This window comes from Notamacropus eugenii, chromosome 3 (assembly GCF_028372415.1).
Source record: "Notamacropus eugenii isolate mMacEug1 chromosome 3, mMacEug1.pri_v2, whole genome shotgun sequence".
NCBI classification, from domain to species: domain Eukaryota; kingdom Metazoa; phylum Chordata; class Mammalia; order Diprotodontia; family Macropodidae; genus Notamacropus; species Notamacropus eugenii.
In genome coordinates, this window is record NC_092874.1 from 7,533,780 (window position 1) to 7,551,750 (window position 17,971).

Here is a 17,971-nt window from a genome sequence, read left to right on the forward strand (position 1 = left end):
GCTGGGCAACACTGGGCAAACTGTTTAACCTCTGTTTGCCTTGCTTTTCCACACAATGAAATGAAGACACAGTCTTTACTTTGCAGGGTTGTTCTAAGTCTCAAGTAAGATTCTAAAGCATGTAGCAGCTTATAGAGTCCCTGGCACACAGCCGGTTCTCTGAAACCTGTAATCCCTTCCCAGGTTATGAGGTGGGCCGTTCCATGCTGGGCTATATGTCACTGTTATTTAGGGCAGCTGTTTGTTGTTGACGATGTTGGTTTGATGTTTCAGAACGTGAGGTCAGAAGGAGCCACTTTGTAACTCCCACCCACTACTCAAGGCTCTGCCTTCTGGAACCAAACAAAACTAATCTTGTCTCATCCACATGACAGTCCTTCAGATGCTTGAGGACAAAGGTCACTTTTCTCCTGAGTCTTCCCTTCTTTTATTTAAATACCCTTAGATTCTTTAACTAATCCTTATGTGGTCAAAACAAGGGCTTTGCCCATCCTAGGATCATTTTTCCTGGAGCATCCAGTTCCTTGTCTCTCTACACTCTGGATCTTTCTGAAGGTGGGATGGTCAGTCTCCAGAGGTGGTGAGTTTCTTCTCTATGGAGGTCACTAATCAGAAACTGGACAAACATTTGTTGAGGTGTTATCATGGGGACTCCCTCTGTGTATGAGTTGGACTAGAGGATCACTGAAAGCCCATGTAGCTTAGAAATGCGATGATTCTCTGATTCTGTGGCACCAGAACTGAATGTAATAACCTATTAAAATTAAGGAATGAGACATATCCCCTTGCCCTCAAGAAGTGCTGATCTAAGGGGGGAAAGTAGATATGTATATAAATAATACTTATTCACTTTAAATATAGTGCTAAGGGAACATTCGGAGTCCTAGGAAATCTGAGAGATATCTAAGCAGGCAGTTGGGAAAAAAGTGGCAGAGAAAGATTTCTAGTCACCTACATGGAATTGAAAGTTAAAGCATGGGAGTAGGTGAGGTTTCCAAAGGAGGGAATGAGGCAGAGAAGAGGACTTTGGACAGCACCTTGAGGAACCTTCATGGTATGGGATAGGAGGAAGAAACCACCAAAGAAAAGGTAGGAGAGCCATGATGGTGTAGGGTTGTGAAAGAGAAAGGGTAGGAAACTCATCAAAAAGGAGAAAGCAGCATGTGTAGATGAGACATTATGACTGTAACACAGGACTGATCCAGTGGACTGACTTGCTTGTGCATCCTGGCACAATTTGAGAGTAAACCTGCTATAGCTTGTGAAATTTAGAAGTCTACAATTCTCGATGCTAAGGATTTCACAGGGTGCAAAGCCACTGCGATGAATGCACATTTACATCAGCCTTCAGAAGTAGATGAGTAAACTGCCCGAGAAGAAATGAACCACAATCATGTTATGATAATGTAAATCAGGTACGGTGATGAATTGTTAATCATTACTTAGCAAATTAGGACTTTCTTGGAGAAAAGAATGCCTCCTTGCCGGTCTAATGAATAATATTGCACTTGGGCTAATAGAGTTGTAAGTTAATTACATAGCACACAGCTGATTTAGTTTCATTTACCTAAGGAGCTGTTCTGATCCCTGGCGCAGATTAATTATGTCTTCAGGAAGACTCTCTTAGTTCCCATTGACACTCAGAGCATCTGAGCGGGTGCTGTACTTACAGGTTTTGTGGGTATGCTCTTATTTTCAAATTTCCCTAATTTCCTTCAAGGTTCAGCTTAAGTGTTTCCTCCTACATAATGCCTTTCTGCATCTCCCCCTGCCTAGAGCTATTCATGCCCATAACCTTCCCAAAATAATTTGTGTTTAATTTGAATATATTTTAGATTTATTTGCATATATGTTTTTTTTCCCACAAAGAATGTAACCCCCCTTGAGTGTAGGGCTTGTTTGATTTTTGTCTAACTTCAATACCCAATACGTAGTGGTCACTCTGATTAACTCATGGCTGCTATGTTTGGTGAGTTTCACTGGGTCATGGTCCTGACAACGAAACCAGTATACTGCACTTAGACAAAGTAGAGAGTGGAGTTCATAACTAGTGAAATCATTCAATTCCTGGGAACTTCAAGAATAGTTCTATCCCCCTTTCCTTGTCTGGAACAGAATTGTAGCCACACCATGTTGGCATCTAACCTCTTTTGGAAGATTCCATTGAATGAGGGGCTGCCATTTCCTAACATCTTTTAGTGACATTGGCAATCCATCGTCTATACTTTGCCATATATTATTTCCAGTTTTCAATGATTTAAAAATATACAGACACACTTAAAAAGTCATGTTTGTTTTTTTTTCCAGATGTCCAGAAATAAAAGTTCTTTAGCTCTCAATTGAATGCTTTTATTTCATCTTGTAACGAACATTTTGCAAGACTGTTTCTTCCTTTACCATTAGAGTGATAGCTCCTGCGATCAGATGTGAGCAAGAGAACTGGCAGTCAAGTCTGCTCAAATGACTCAAATATCAAAATGAAAAAGAAAAAAAATTCCCCTCCATGCAGCCTACTCAGTATTTAAGTCAGCTTAATACAGTTAAGTAAGAGCAAATCTGATTAAAATATAATTGTTAGTAATTATGTTTGCAAAACCCCAGAAATGATTCAAAGTGGGATTATTTCTTATTAAAATGAGTAAAATTTTATTCCACTTTCACTTCATTCCTCAAATAAATCCAATCTTGTAGAATGCTCTTTATTGGATATACCATTCTGACTTTCTCAAAGCCAGGACAATCTGATTAACAACTGAAATCTCGTCACCTTTCACAGGTGACAATTTGTGAAAATGAAATGAAATGTAAAAAGAGCTAGGTAGTGGGAAAAAATAAGCCAGACGCTTGAAAGACAATGGCAAAAATATCACCTGGTCCAGCTGCTGATTGAGAATATGATCAGCTTTGAGTATAGTAAAACATGTCCAGCATGAAATATGGCTTGTCATATGACTCAGTTCTCTTGAGAGGGTCTTTCTGGTTGGTGGAGGAGGTAGGGAGAGGAACCAGCTCACAGGATCCCAATTCCCTGTCAATAAATGCATCACTAAAGATGGAATTCTTTTCTGTTTAAAACTTTGGGGAAAAGATAAAGATTTTTTTCAGTGAATAATGATAAGACTATTTTTCCCTAATAAGAACAATGAATTCCTGCTAGAATATCTCCCCCAAGTAACTGCAAAAGAATACAACTGGGTGATTTCTATAGTGGAATGTGGATCATAAACTCCCACTTCCTCTAGGAAGTAATGTTAGCCTATACTGGAAGTCAGTGATTTTTCCCTGGTAGAAGACTCGCTTTGTAGGGGTGAATATGTCCATCTTCCAGGGAGCAAGTGACTCACTTCACAGTTAGCCTGTAACATCAAGATGGACAGATGTTTCCCTTTCCAGAAGACCCTTTCACTCAAGCACAGGGTTAATATCATTTTGTGAATCCCTTTTTCAGAAGATAAGAAGGGTCACCATTGGCAAACTCAGTTTTCCAGCCTGAACATTTTCTCCTCTGGGCACTCAGATGCTACTTTAGTATTTGGTTATTCACGAGAAGTTCCAAGGCTTCATTTAGATGCACAGTTTGTACTGAAGAGGCTGGGATGTCTCTAGGTGTTGCATTATATAAAATCAGCACCAAGGCTCAACTTACTCAGCATAATTTCTAGAACACTGTCTCCATCTGGTCAAGATAAATTTAGATCTAAGGAATAGGACAGGTGGGAGAATTTAAAAATACATAGCACTTGTAACAAAGCAAAGAGCTCCAGGGCTGGAATAGCCTGATCAAAGAGGAGAGAGCAAGATGGCGGATGGGCCAATGACTTTGATCCCAGCCTGTGTTTGACCCTATTGACTGCAGGCCACATCAAGACTCCATTTTTTGAGAGATACTAGCATTAACGCTTGATTGGACTACCTCTTCACGTCGGTAGTCTTCTTGAGTAAAGAATGAGTGTTATCATACAAGATAAAACTGACTATCAAAGTGACATGGAGAGCAATCCAGAGCCATAACTTACAATTTATGGTGGCCAGAATTAAGGAGTCATATTTTTCCCTGAAATGACAGAGTGACAGGCTTTTAGTGACTGACTAGTGCCGAAGGATATTAAATCACAACCATGCAAATCTCTCCTTGATAGTGCATTTGGATGACAATCTATATGAAGGCGTAAATGTCCACCTGACTTTGTCAGCTAGCCTGCTGACATCGTGCTGATCACTTCCTGGGGAGCCCCACTGGAGACCAATGGACTCCATATTCATTAGAGGCTTCAGCATGAATCAGGCCTGCTTTTCCACTTTGGCTTCCATGTACTCCACAGTGTGTGATGCTAATTTGTTTCTGGATCCATCTTCCACAAGCTGGGGGACATTTCCAGAAGCATTTGAAATTCTCCTGGCTTTACTTGCGTATGCTCACAGTGCTGACTTCTCTACTGAAGAGTGTCCAAATTGGAACTTACTGGGATGATTAGCAGCTGCTACAAAATCAATCCTCCACGTAGGGAAAACAGAAGCAGTCTGACATGAGTGCTTGTATGTCTCACAGGAGCACTGTTTTGCTAAGAGCAGATATCTATTGACATGAACAAGTCCAGATTACTTGGAGGGGTATGGCCATAGGCAAAGATGCTGTGCTGTCCAGGACAACAGGTCAGGGAACAGTGACTATTCTTTAACAAATACCCCAGTCAATATACTTGCTTAACCTTGCTTAATAGCAAGGGAGTTTATTGTTACTGGCAACAAGAATTGGGTTTGCTGAGTTAAAAAAAAAAAAAACCCAAACTGATTATATTTATTATATTCGAAACCATGTTCTGACATTCCAGGTGTTGTAATTTGTCTCCAAATCAGTCTGATCATTTTCTCTTGTAGAAATTCACACAGAAAGAGAATACAGATGTTTTTACACTGACTTTATAATGCCCTGGTACGCCTATTAAAGGACTGGGAGGGAGCTGGGATCATAGGCTCCACAGAGGCTTTCCTAGAAGCTATTATAGAGCTAAAGACTCTTGAAAAATATTTTATTCTCTATTAGCATCAGAATGAATGCATCACTAGCTGGCTTGCTTTGTAAAAGGCCAACCCCCACCCCACCCCACACACACACACACACAGCAAGTCCATCAGTCCCTCACTCCTGGGTTCTTACTTTTGCCCAAAGTTCCCTTGGTACCAATATCACTCCCTGATTCACAGTGGGTAGCTGGTAAAGACAATACATTGGTGAGGGGGTGTTTGGACTTTCTATAGTGGATAGACGTTGTCAGTAGATGCCTTTCTTAGACTTTGATCTTGGAAATACCAGTTTTCAGCATTAATAAACCTATTGTTTACCCTTCAGATAAGGACCATAGGTAGGTCTGACAATTGAAATGTGTTCCAGTATTCTAGTAAGGAGAAAATATCCTCTTATTGGTTGAACATTGAGAGGCAGAGTCATTCAGTAGACAGTGCCAGACTTGAAGTCAAGATGACCTAGTTCAAAGTTCAAATCATATTTGCTACCCTAGCTGTGTGATCATAGCTAGGTCATGTAACTCCTTCAGACCTCAGTTTCTGGATCTGTACAATGAAAAGTTAGATACAATGGCCTCCTTCCAGCAATGAATCCATGGTCCCTTGATTCTACAGTAAGATCTGGTGGGGGTGTAGGGTGTGTTCAGAGAAGATCAGTATCTTTGGTGTGGTAGCTGTCAAGCCCTTTTTGTGGCTCTTTCCACCTTTGGTGTCCATCTGTTCTACCTAACTCTCACCAATGACCCCAAGAAGCTGCAGCATGCACAGCGGCCATGCCCTGGTAAACCATTTCAGCAGACAGGTCAAACCAGGTTGAAGATAACCAAGGGGTCTCAAACCCATTGGTGAGTTACGGGGGGGTGTCTATCCCAACCATGTGAAGACTTCATCTGGTGGAATGGGCAATTGAGAACAATTTGTTCCAACAGCCATGAAAGCAGTTAAAGGGGGCTATATGGAATGCTTAGAGCTTGGTTAGACAACGAAGACGTCAAGATCATCCACTGCATCCTGAACCATCACCAGTCTTCTTGACTCTGTCCTGAAACTGGACTATGATGACTCTGGAGGAAAGAGTGAGGCTGACAACTTAAATGCCTGACTTAAATCCAATTTATGCACGAATCAGAAAACATCAAAAGACATGATCTCCTACAAAATAGGTACTGTGCTGGGCTCTGGGAGAACAGTGATAGAAGACAAAAGGAAAATGATGTGGAATTCCCTTTCTGTCCAAATAATGCCAGCATCCACCCCCAGACATGGAGAACACAAGAATGTACTACCACAGAGTGTCCACAAACTCAGGGGAAAAGTGTCATGTAGGCGGCACAGCAACCACTGGCCCTATTGGTATTTGGATCTTTTCTTTTGCAATTAAATCTATTTTAACATAAGAAAGAGGAGACGTAATGGCATAATGGAGAGAACAGTCCTGCCCTGCAGTCATGGGGATTCGGCCATGGTGACCTCCTCAAGGGCAGGGGCTATCTTTTGGCTTTTGTATGCCCAGTCCAGCAAAGTGATGGCATGTATAGGTATCTAGTAAATGATCAATGAGTGTCTGACCAACTTGGGATCTAGCATTTCTCAGTCCAACTCGTGTGTAAAATTGCCAAATCCTTTGTCCTTGCTTGTGGGGCCTGCTTCCTTTCACCTTTCAACTAAGATCATGTTTTTTTGGGTTTTTTAATGTGGATTTCTCACACTGGGATTTCTCTAAAATTAAGAGGAGGCAGACCTTTCAACTTTTTAATTTGGCAAACAGCTACGAACCACTCACCAAGCGTAGGCCAAGGTGCTCAGAACTAGGGATACGGCAGATGATAATGATGAAGACACCTCCATGGAATTTATTGTTTGTAATGTACATAAATATTAACCTATTATATTAAAAATGAAATGTATAATTTGTTTTATAATTATATATATTTACAATATGTAATATATTAATTATAGATAATATATTCATAACATATTATTTCATGTAATATACAAGGGTTATGTAAATCATTTAATCCTCCAAACAATCATAGAAGAGAGGAGCTGTCACTCTCATTTTAAAGAGAAGTATATCTAGTCTGGGAGGGGGTTCCACAGCTAATATGTCTCAAAGAAGGTAAATATTCAGGTTTCCTAACACCAAGTTCAGTGTTTGATTTGTTACATTTATCTGCAAAATGACACAAGTAAGCTCATCATCTAGCAAGAAATGTACTATGTATAGAGAAAATTAAAATATAAAATAGAATCAAAAGGGTTCTTAGTGATAACAAGGCCAAATGGAGAGTGATGGACTCAGTCAAGAGGATCCAAATTTTTAAACCATTTTCAGCATTTACTAGCTATGTGACTTTTTCAGTTTCCCCTCCTGTAAAATGGGGGTAATAACAGAAAAAAATATCTTGAAGGATTATTATAAGGTTCACAAGATATGATAAACATAAAGGGATTTGTAAATCATAAAGTACTTTAAAAATATCAGCTATCTTTTGGAAAGACCAAATCAAGACTGATGAGAGATTGGGAAGGGAGAAAAGCATTCAACCATGTAGAGTCCAGTAAGGATCTAGGTGGTCTTTAGGACACATTGACTATGTTCAGGAAGAGAAGTGTTTCAGAAGCTAATGAAGATAAAAAATGTGTCCCAAGAACTGGGGACAAACCATGGAAAAGGAAAAAGTGGAGAGAGGAAAGCATGAGAGTGGGAAGTAGCTGCTAATATTGTCTGACCCAATTCCAATTGAACTCAGCAACTGTGTACGAATGAGGTCCAGTGACTCCAGCTTATCCCCAGGACCAGATCTAAAGCACCCTGTTAATAACTTAAAGTCATTTGCAACCTAGACCCTTCCTTCTAGTCCTTTTTAAAATATATTTTCCACTACTCAGTACTGTGAAAGCTAGTGAAAGTACCCCACTACCATCATACACACACACACACACACACTCCCCGAAGTCTTAAAGCAAAGGCTGGATGCCCACTGTAAGAAGATGTTGTAGGCAGAGTTTTTGATCTGGAACTAGATGGATCTGCTGGCCTGTGAGGACCCTACCATCCCTGCTCAGCATGGAACATCTCTCTGTAAGGTCCATCCCTACCTCCCAGTGGTGCGTTCTTCTTGGAGGTTCCATTTTGTGGAGAGGCTCAGGCCAGCCTGCCAGGGCTCTGCTCCCAGCCCTGCTCCTGCCTGTCCTTCAAACCCCAGGTACCTCCTCTGTTCACCAATTCCTACTCCTACAACTGCTTTCCTGACTCCTTACGTGTGTTGTCTTCCACCATCAGAATGTAAGCGCCTTAAAACCAGGGACTTACTTTTTTTTCTGGAATTCATAATTCCAGCACTTAGCACAATGCCTGGCACATAGGAAATTATTAATAAGCCCCCTCTCCTACCCTTCCTTCCCTCCTCCTTCTAATTTCTCCCTTCCCAGACTTCTACTTAGCATGTTACACTTTAATCCCACAATTAATTTTACGTATATACACACACAGTTAAGTAAATAAATGCATTTAATTTATTTAAAGATCTCAGGGTTGGCTATTGCTGTTCCATTTCAGAAATTTATTGCTGTGGGAAGAATTCTAGTCTACGAATAGTGTTTTATTCCAGTAAGGGAAAAAAAAAGATGGGAGATGTTATGATGGAGACTGAGATAACTTTCAAAGCTGTTTCTACTTTAGTTATTTGAAATATATCGTTAGAATAATTAGTTCATTTTTTAAGCCTTTAAGAAATGTAATGGCCCCTCACATCCTTTGGGGCCCTCCTCTTCTACTTTCAAGCATTCATATTAGACAAAACTTTTAACAGTAAAATCACAATAGTTCTGAGCACTGGAAAGGAAAATTTTGAACATTTAGGCAGTTTCAACTCTCTAACTTTACATTTTTCTCTATTCTAACTATCTGCTGACCACTTGGTAGTTGAGGTGAAGTTCATTTTATCACAAACTTTGGAATAATAAAAAGATGGATTATATAAGGGCATTTCTGAATAATGAGGCTCTAGGAGGGGAAGTTGCCAAAGCAAAACAAAGTAAACAAAAAAATAGACCTTTTCATGGAATATCTTTCATCCTGCAGCTGATGATGCTAACCCAGTCTCATGCCCCATGATACCAGTAAAGCTTCAAAGGTTAGTGGGAAAAGTCTCACCTTGCTGAGAGGGGAGCCTGGCCCAGGTCCAGCCCCAGGATGGTGGCAGCCACTGCTGAAGCTACAGCTGCTTCTGGAGCATTCCACTTAACAAAGAGCTCAAAAGTCAAGTAATTGGCTGGGAAAATGAGCAAAGTAGGGGGGAGCCCTAGAAAAAGAAACAGACTATAGATTCTTACTTTCTCTATGAAGAGGTATTTTCTTATGTTATTGTTGAAGAGGAAGATCAAAACACACATCCAGAAGAAGAAAACAAAGCCAAAGCTCCTGCACCCAAAGCCTCCATGAAAAAATATGAATTGGTCTCAGGCCATGGAAGAGTTCAAAAAGGATTTTTAAATTCAAGCAGGAGAAGGAGAGGAAAAATTGGGAAGAGAAATGAGAGTGATGAAAGAAAATCATGAAAAACCAGTCAACAGCTTGCTAAAGGAACACCCCCCCCCCCAACATGCTGAAGGAAATAACATTTTTAAAATTAGACCAACCCAAAGGGCAAAAGAGGCTCAAAAAGCCAACAAGTAAAAGAATGCCTTAAAAAGTATGACTGGATAAATGGAAAAAAGAGGTCCAAAACTCAGAAGAAAATAATTCCTTAAATATTAGAATGGAGCAAGTGGAAGCTAATGACTTTATGAGAAATCAAGAAATTATAAAACAAAATTAAAAGAATGAAAAATAGAAGACAATGTGAAGTATCTCACTGGAAAAACAACTGACCTCGAAAATGAATCCAGGATAGATAATTTACCTGAAAACCATGATCAAAAAAAGAGCCTAGACATCACCTTACAAGAAATTATCAAGGAAAATTTACCTAATAACCTAGAACCAGTGGGCAAAATAGAAATGGAAAGAATCCACTCATCACATCCTGAAAGAGATCCTAAAAGGAAAACTTGTAGGAATATTGTAGAATTTTTTCAGAGTTCCCAGGTCAAGGAGAAAATACCATAGGCAGTCAGAAAGAAAGGATTCATGTATTGTGGAAACATAATCAGCATAACACAAGATTTAGCAGCTTCTACACTAAGAGATTGAAGGGCTTGGAATATGATATTGCAGAGGTCAAAGAGATGATATTAGAACCAAGAATCACCTATCCAGCAAAACTAAGTATCATACTTCAAGGAAAAAAATGGAACTTCAATGAAATAGAGGGTTTTTAAACATTCCTGTTGAAAAGACTAGAACCGAATAGAAAATTTGACTTTCAACTATAAGAATCAAGAGAAGCATGAAAATGTAACAGGAAGGAGAAACAATAAGGGACTTATTAAAGTTGAGCTGTTTACATTGAAAGATGATATTTGTAACTCATGAGACCTTTCTCAGTATAGGATAGTTGGAAGAAATATATATATTGGTATACATATGTCTATGTGTGCATATATATACATATATATATATATATATATATATATATATATATATATATATATATATATACACACACATATATATGGAGAGAGGGAGAGAAACAGAGAAAGGCAGAGACAGAGAACATGGGGTGAGCTGAATGTGAAGGGATGTTACCTAAAAAATAAAACTATGTGTTGAGAGGAATGTACTAGGAGAAAGAGAAAGGGAGAGGTAGAATGTAGTAAGTCACTTTACATAAAAGAGGTAAGAAAGAGCTTTTACAATTGAGGGGAAGAAAGGGAAGGTGAGAGAGAATAAGTGAGCCTTCCTTACATTGGATTGGGCTTCAGGAGAGACTAAAACACACACTCAATTGGGTATGGAAGTTTATCTTACCCTACAGGAAAGCAGGGGGGAAGGAAGTAATCAGAAGCAAACTCTTCAGTAGAGCGACAAGTCAAAGGAAAGAATAGAATAAATGGAGGGTGGGGCAGGATAGAGGGAAACATACTCTTTTACAACATGACTGTTGTGGAAGTGTTTTGCATGACTACACATGTGTAGCCTATGTTGAATTGTTTGCCTTCTCAATGGGAGTGAGTCGGGAGGGATGAGGGGAGACAATGTGGAACTCAAAGCTTTAAAAATGAATATTGAGAATTGATTTTACATGCAGCTGGGAAGTAGGATATATAGACAGTGGGCTATGGAGGTCTGTCTTGCCCTACAGGAGGGTGGAGGGGAGGGAGAGGGGAGATTAGGGTGATGGAATGGAGGGCAGATTGGAGGAAGGGGTGATCAGGGTGTGCACTCTACTGGAGTTGGGGGGGCAGATGGGGAGAGTTTTTGAAATTCAGGATTTTGTGGAGGTGAATGTTGAAAATTGAAAATAAATATTGTTTTTTGAAGAGAATATGAAAGGGATCCTATGGGAGGAGATAAGTCACTGAGAGGAGGCAACGTGTAAGATGCCATGGGAAATCTAGGCAACGCAAGTACAAAAGACATAAAAACAATTTTAGGAAAGACTGAGCCATTTCAGACTTATTTGTAGACAACTTATAGTCAGTGGGAGGCAGAGGAGAATAGCTTATTAAGTTTTCAGATTGTTAGGGAAGGTTTAAGTAACTTAAAATAGCATTACTTTTAAATGATCCCTTATTAATTAGACCATTTAGAAGAGCTTATACGAGGCATTAATTGCTTTGATTAATTAATGGACTTGTGATTTGATCAATATAATTACTCTCTCCCAAAACTCAAATCTCAGTCCAGCAGTGTCTGTCCATACTGTGTGACTCTTATCTATGTTATCCCAGAAGTATAGTAATACGGGGTTCACCCTATGTTGTAGAAGATTTTTTTTTATGAATTTCTAGGCATTTTCTATACATATCAGTGCATCCTGAAAACTGGCATTTGCTGATATCGTCTTGAAATGAAAACCACTGAAGGCAGGCTGATATTGATGACGACGATGATGATGATAGCATATGTAATAATAAAATTAGACATGTTTAGAATGGCATACTACACCAAACTGGTGAAAGAAATGTCCAGCTGTTCCAGTGTCTTTGCCAAGAGAACCCCAAAAGGGGTCATGAAGAGTTGAAGAGGACTGAAATGACTAAACAACTGAAATATACCCAATCCCATACATTCCACATGGTACTCAAAAGTAAAAGGACAGTTTATGCTATGTAAATGCTAGCTATTATTATTATTAATTATTATTATTATTATTACCCTCCCAAAAAGAAGTGAATAAGCAGAGCTATATACACAAATATATACATATATATAATATATATATACACATGCATATATATAAGCACATACACATATATCACATATACACACATGCATATCAGCAGGGGCAGAATTTTTAACCAAACAAGGAATTAAAACCAAAAACCAGCTCCATGAGAGGAGCTGTTTAAATTTCTTTTTTTGTGTCTCCAGTATCTTGCAAAGTACATAGAGGTGAGAATTATGTTTTCATTGGCCTGGGAAACTCCGAGATGAGAAAATATCTGGGGGAGAAAACAACCAGAATTTTTTAAACTGACCTGGACCACTGAAAGTTTAGGTGATTTCCCAAGGTTTTATCAGAGGAAGAACCTGAAATTATATATTCCTGGCTCCCAGGCAGATCCTCTGGCCACCCTATCATAACCCTCTCACCTGATACAGGCAAATGCTAAACATTTATTAATTGATTCATCAAGAGAAACACTAGTTAATTTCAATAAATAAACAAAACTTGTGTGAACATAATTAATACACATTTCATAAAAGGAAAACTATTGAGTGGGAAAAAAGTGCTTGCATCAAGTGTCTCGGAAAAGTATCTGATATTTAAGATCTATAGGCAACTAACACAAATATATCACACCAAGACCTGCCCTTCCCTTTGACCTCTTCCCTGATCCCAAAATCTTCTCAGACCCATTGCAGAAATGGAAGAGTGCCCTCCCCCATTTCCTTCACTTACTCTCCTGATCTCCAGGTAGTCCAAATACCACAAGATGGGAGAACAACATGTCTGGTCATACTTAGAAAAGTTAGGGGTCATCCAATCTAATCCTTCTGGTGAGATGGAAGATACCCAGGTCTTAACACCAGCCTTGCCTAAAATTCTACATCCTGAAATTCTTCAGGCCTTACTATCTACCCAGATTCTGTGTCCCACAGTGTCCCAAGTTACTCTCATCTAGCCTGCTGAAAAGCCCTAAGGACCTCTGGGTCTGGTCATTTGCTCTGTCATTCACTTTTTTAGGATGTCCAGGTATTTGCATCTGCTCCCCAGCTAAACTCTCACTTATGGTTGTATCCCAAGTTAAAGTGTGAGTTCCCAGAGAACAAGAGCTGTTTCCTTTTTTGTAAATACATCTCCACCTAATATAGTGCTTGGAACACCATAAGCACTCAATAAACACATTCTCATTCATTCATTCATTCCCCAATGGATAAGCAGTCAAAACATATAAATAAATAGTTCTCAGAAGAATTGCAATTTCTTAGCAAAGGCAAGAATCAATGTTCCCAAACCCTAATAGCTGGAGATCAATAAAGATAACAATACTGTTAAAGATGACCAAAAATAAATGGAAAGAGTTGATGGGATTTGGAAAGGAAGCCAAAGATACAGAGTCCTGAGGGAGCTGGGGACTTTGGAAAGCGCTTCAGAATGGTATTGTGACTACGAAAGGTGCTTTTCTATAAGCCACTACTCAACGTTTACCTCAAGAAGAACTATAAGCACACACACACACACACACACATGCACACACACAGTAGCATTTTGTGTGTCTGTAAGCAAAGAAATGGCATCCAAGTAGGTTCCTGTCAATTAGGGAATGGCTAAACAAATTGTGGTAGATGATGATAGACCAAGAGAAACATGAGAAGACATGAATCTGATTCCAAGTTCAATAAGTAGGACTGAAACAATACACAAAGATCTCCAGGATATGAACAGAAGGAATACCACCCCAAACATGAAACTATGTATAACTGTAACAATTGAGGTTAACTGCAGAAAAGGGCAGAGAAAAGTATTTGCTTCTTTTCATTGGAGAGATGAGGGTAGCAATGGGGCATGGCTGGGGAATATTGCCCATGCTAGTGGGGGTAATCATTGTGCCAATGGGTTTGCTTCTGTTTTCCTATTTTTCTTAGAAAACAATCAAGGCCAATGAGGTAAGAAGTGACTTGCATAGAGTCTAGTGACCAGTAAGAGTTGTGGGCTGGAACTAAAGTCATGCTAACTATTCATTTGGTCTGTGTCCTTTCATGGAGTATAAGAACCAAACTTAAATCTATCATCCATCCTTCCATCCATTCTTCCATCCTTCCATGCATCCATCCATCCATCCATCCATCCTTCCATCCTTCCATCCTTCCATCCTTCCTTCCTTCCTTCCTTCCATCCTTCCTTCCTTCCTTCCTTCCTTCCTTCCTTCCTTCCTTCCTTCCTTCCTTCCTTCCTTCCTTCCATCCTTCCTTCCTCCTCATGCCCAGGACAGGGTTTGCACACAGGTGATAAGGCTTGAATCCTAACAAGGCTGATGTCCTAAATTGTGTCTCATTAAAGATGAAGGGAGAGAGAGAGAAGATATGGAAACAGACTGTGTGCTAGATACTAGACCACAATTAAGGCAGATGCAGTGTGGATAAAAGGATTTGTTCTTGTATCCACAAGTCAGTTTACAATAAATATTACACACACACCCTCACCTGCCTCTTGGCAGCTGGGCAGTACGGTGAATGATGTGCTAGGTCTGAAGTTAGGAAGACCTGAATTCAAAACTGACCTCAGGCACTTATTAGCTATGTTCCTCCAGCTCTAAAATGTGGATAGTAATGACCTCTCCCTCATAAGTTGTTCTATTTGTAGAACACTTATCACAATGCCTGGTACAGAGCAGGTGATGCGTAATAAATGCTCATTCCCTTCCCCTTCTCATCCCCTCCCCACCCCAGCACATCCACTGTGAAAATGCTTACTTCTCTACTAATTCAGATCCATGTCCTTATCAAAGCCCAATCTGCTTATTTGAACATGGGAATCCCAAAGAGAAAAAGAAACTCATCCAGTGAAATCAACCACAGAAGAGGAAAATGACCTCAACCACAGACTTGTAGTCATCATTGACATGTATGTTTCTGTCCGTTCTTACGTACATGTGCATGAAAATTGACTTATCAGTCCTTTCAAACATAATACTCCTGGGTCTCAATGCAAATTAAAGCTACAAGAACCTGTTCTGCTCTCACAAACCTGGTCTTTTGTCTCCTATTTGGAAACCATCCTTGAATATCCTGCCATTACTTTTCTTAAAATGTATTAGTTCGGATGTTCAAAACTTGCTCAGTGAGCACAATTTCATCTCCCTCTCCTGGAAAGTGTTTGGAGTAGAGGGAAATACACAATCAGAAGAGAAAGTCTTAATTGGAGGAGCAGCTAGCAGCCATTCAACAGGATGCAGATGAAATTTGTACTTTCGCTATCAATAAGTTTTCCAACATTATCAGTCGTCCTTGGGAATGGCTCAACAGCACAGACAAACCACAGCCCGTAGTGAAAGAACTTACCACACCAATGGAAAAGTAGTTATTGATGATCGAGTAAGGCACTGGGTCTCCTTTTTCATCTTTATCATTTGGAGTGACCTCAAATTTCCATCGGTCCAGCATGATCTGGGAGCTGTTCTCAATGTCTCTGAGGATTTTCATCAGACTCTCCCCTTCGTAACCTAAGGCAAAGAAAGATTGCTTAGCTCAAGGAGATGGGAAAAGGATGCCAAAGGTGGGCCTGCCTTAGCTAAGGGCACATGCTTACATCTTCAGGGACACCTGGAGCATGGAGGCCTAGGCAGGTTGCTGGGGGTGGGAGAGAGTAGAACCTCATCAATCAATATCTCTCTGGACCCATCAAATAACCTGGGCAACCTTGAAAATCACAGACTAAAAGATCTCTGATGCTGTAAGAAAACTCACATACAATTCAGAAGTTCCTTTTTGTGTTCTCTTCTCATCATTAAAAACCAACTAAACTATCCTAACTCTTTTATAACATGAAGCTTTCAAATAACTGGACTCTTAAGGCTGTCTATCCCAAAAGTGCTGAGAAGTTATTTATAAGGGAAGGAATAGCATTTTATATTTGAGCAAGCAGTGAGATACTGTGAAAGGAGCCCTGGATTCAGGGAAATGAGGTTCCCCCCCTGGGTAAGCACAGGTAAGCAAATCTCCTAACCCTTCTGGGAAAGGCAACCAACTGTGGGGGACCTGGCAGCAGGAAACGTCTGGGTTTGAATCCCAGCTCTGGCACATTGTAACTGTAAGACTTTGGGCAAGTCATTTCCCTGCTCTCTGCCTCAGTTTCCCCATCTGGCGATTGTAGGTGATATAGTAATAATTCCAGTGCCTGCATTGAATGGTGTTTTGGCTTTCCTCATTCCATTCTGCAGTACATGAGGAGAAGCAGAGAAGGCAAACAGTGAGAATAATTGAGGCCTGGGGAGCTAATAAGGCATGATGGTCCACAGGATGAGGACAAAGTCTAATCTTGAATAGTTTCAGGCAGGAGCCAATACCAGGAAAACAGGAGAGCATAGTCAGAAGCTGAGTGAGAGCCTAAAATGATAGTTAGGTGGAAGGCTTGAAGGTCTCCTTAATTAAGGACAAGGCTGAGGGAGGGTGGAACATTAGGAGATTGTGAACAAATGATTTCCATGGCAAAGCCTCCCCCAACTTTGAGTTAGGCCAGTAGTCACCTTTGGGCTAAACAGGGCTTCAGGATGCTGGCACAGGGAAACACTTAAGAAATGCTTATTGACTCACTGATCTGTGAACTCCATAGTCAAATGAAAACCTCTTCAGGCAAGAGATGTTTTCTTTTTGTCTGTGCATCCACAACATGTCAGGTAATGCCTTGCACATCTATGGCTTTGTCAAGGATTCCCTTTATTCTTGGATTCCCTGCAGATCAGGTTGGCAAATGCTCAGTTATGTGACTTCTCAAGTCACTTGACACAGTCTAAATGTGTCAGACATGGGATTTAAATCCAGCATTTGCTGACCCCAAACTCAGACCTCTATATATGACATCACACAGTATATGCTCAGTGCATTTCACTGAGGTATGCAGTGTTTACCTGCATGGTACCGGAACCATTGCTGGAAGAAGGAGTGCATACTTGCTCAAGAGAAACTACAAATGAGTCTGGCTTCTCTTCCCCCACCATCCTCAACTCCAGCATTCCCGAAGCACAAGACATAAGAAAGGGAATCTGCAGAAAGAGGCATTGATCTCCAGAGCGTATCTTTGCCCTGTGCTAAGTCTGCTCCTCCATGAGCGCTCAGATTCCCAAGATGTTCTCAGGGGTTGAATATTTGGTCTTTAGGACTTGATAATAAAATATGAAATTGTCACATACCTGAACGATACTGAGAAAAAAAATTATTATTAGTGATAGTAATATCTAACATTTATTCAATGTTTCAAGATTTGAAGGACTCTTTATATATGCTATCTCATTCGATTCTCACAATAATTCTTTGAAGGAGGTGTTATTATTCCCTTTTTACCAATGAGGATACTGAGGCTGAGAAAGTTGAATGACTTGCCTAGGGTCACATAGCCAGTAAGTGTCTGAGGAGGGATTCAAACTCTGGTCTTCCTGAATCTAGAACACTATCTACTGTGCCAGATGACTTCCACAAGAAGGAAAAAAGAAAGTATATTAATGATCTGGTCAGTACCTGTGACTTCATCCTTATGTCAAACACCCAGAAGAAGTCACCCGAGACCCTTAAAAGGATAAGTGACTGTCATAGGCATGTGTCATTGACACTAATGCCTCTGGCCCCTTTGCATTAAGAAAACCATTTCCCCCTTAAGCACAGGCATGCATGAGTGCT

General features: G+C 40.1%; 1 protein-coding gene across 8 annotated transcripts in view; it reads right to left on the reverse strand.

The window, feature by feature from the left end:
- The window catches only part of DGKB (diacylglycerol kinase beta), a 686,362-nt gene that overhangs the window by 343,809 nt on the left and 324,582 nt on the right, over positions 1 to 17,971 (reverse strand). For all 8 annotated transcript variants that reach the window (XM_072650808.1, XM_072650809.1, XM_072650812.1 and 5 more), the window contains one exon: positions 15,641 to 15,801. In XM_072650808.1, coding sequence (XP_072506909.1) covers positions 15,641 to 15,801 — 161 coding nt within the window. The remainder of the gene's footprint in view (positions 1 to 15,640; positions 15,802 to 17,971) is intronic.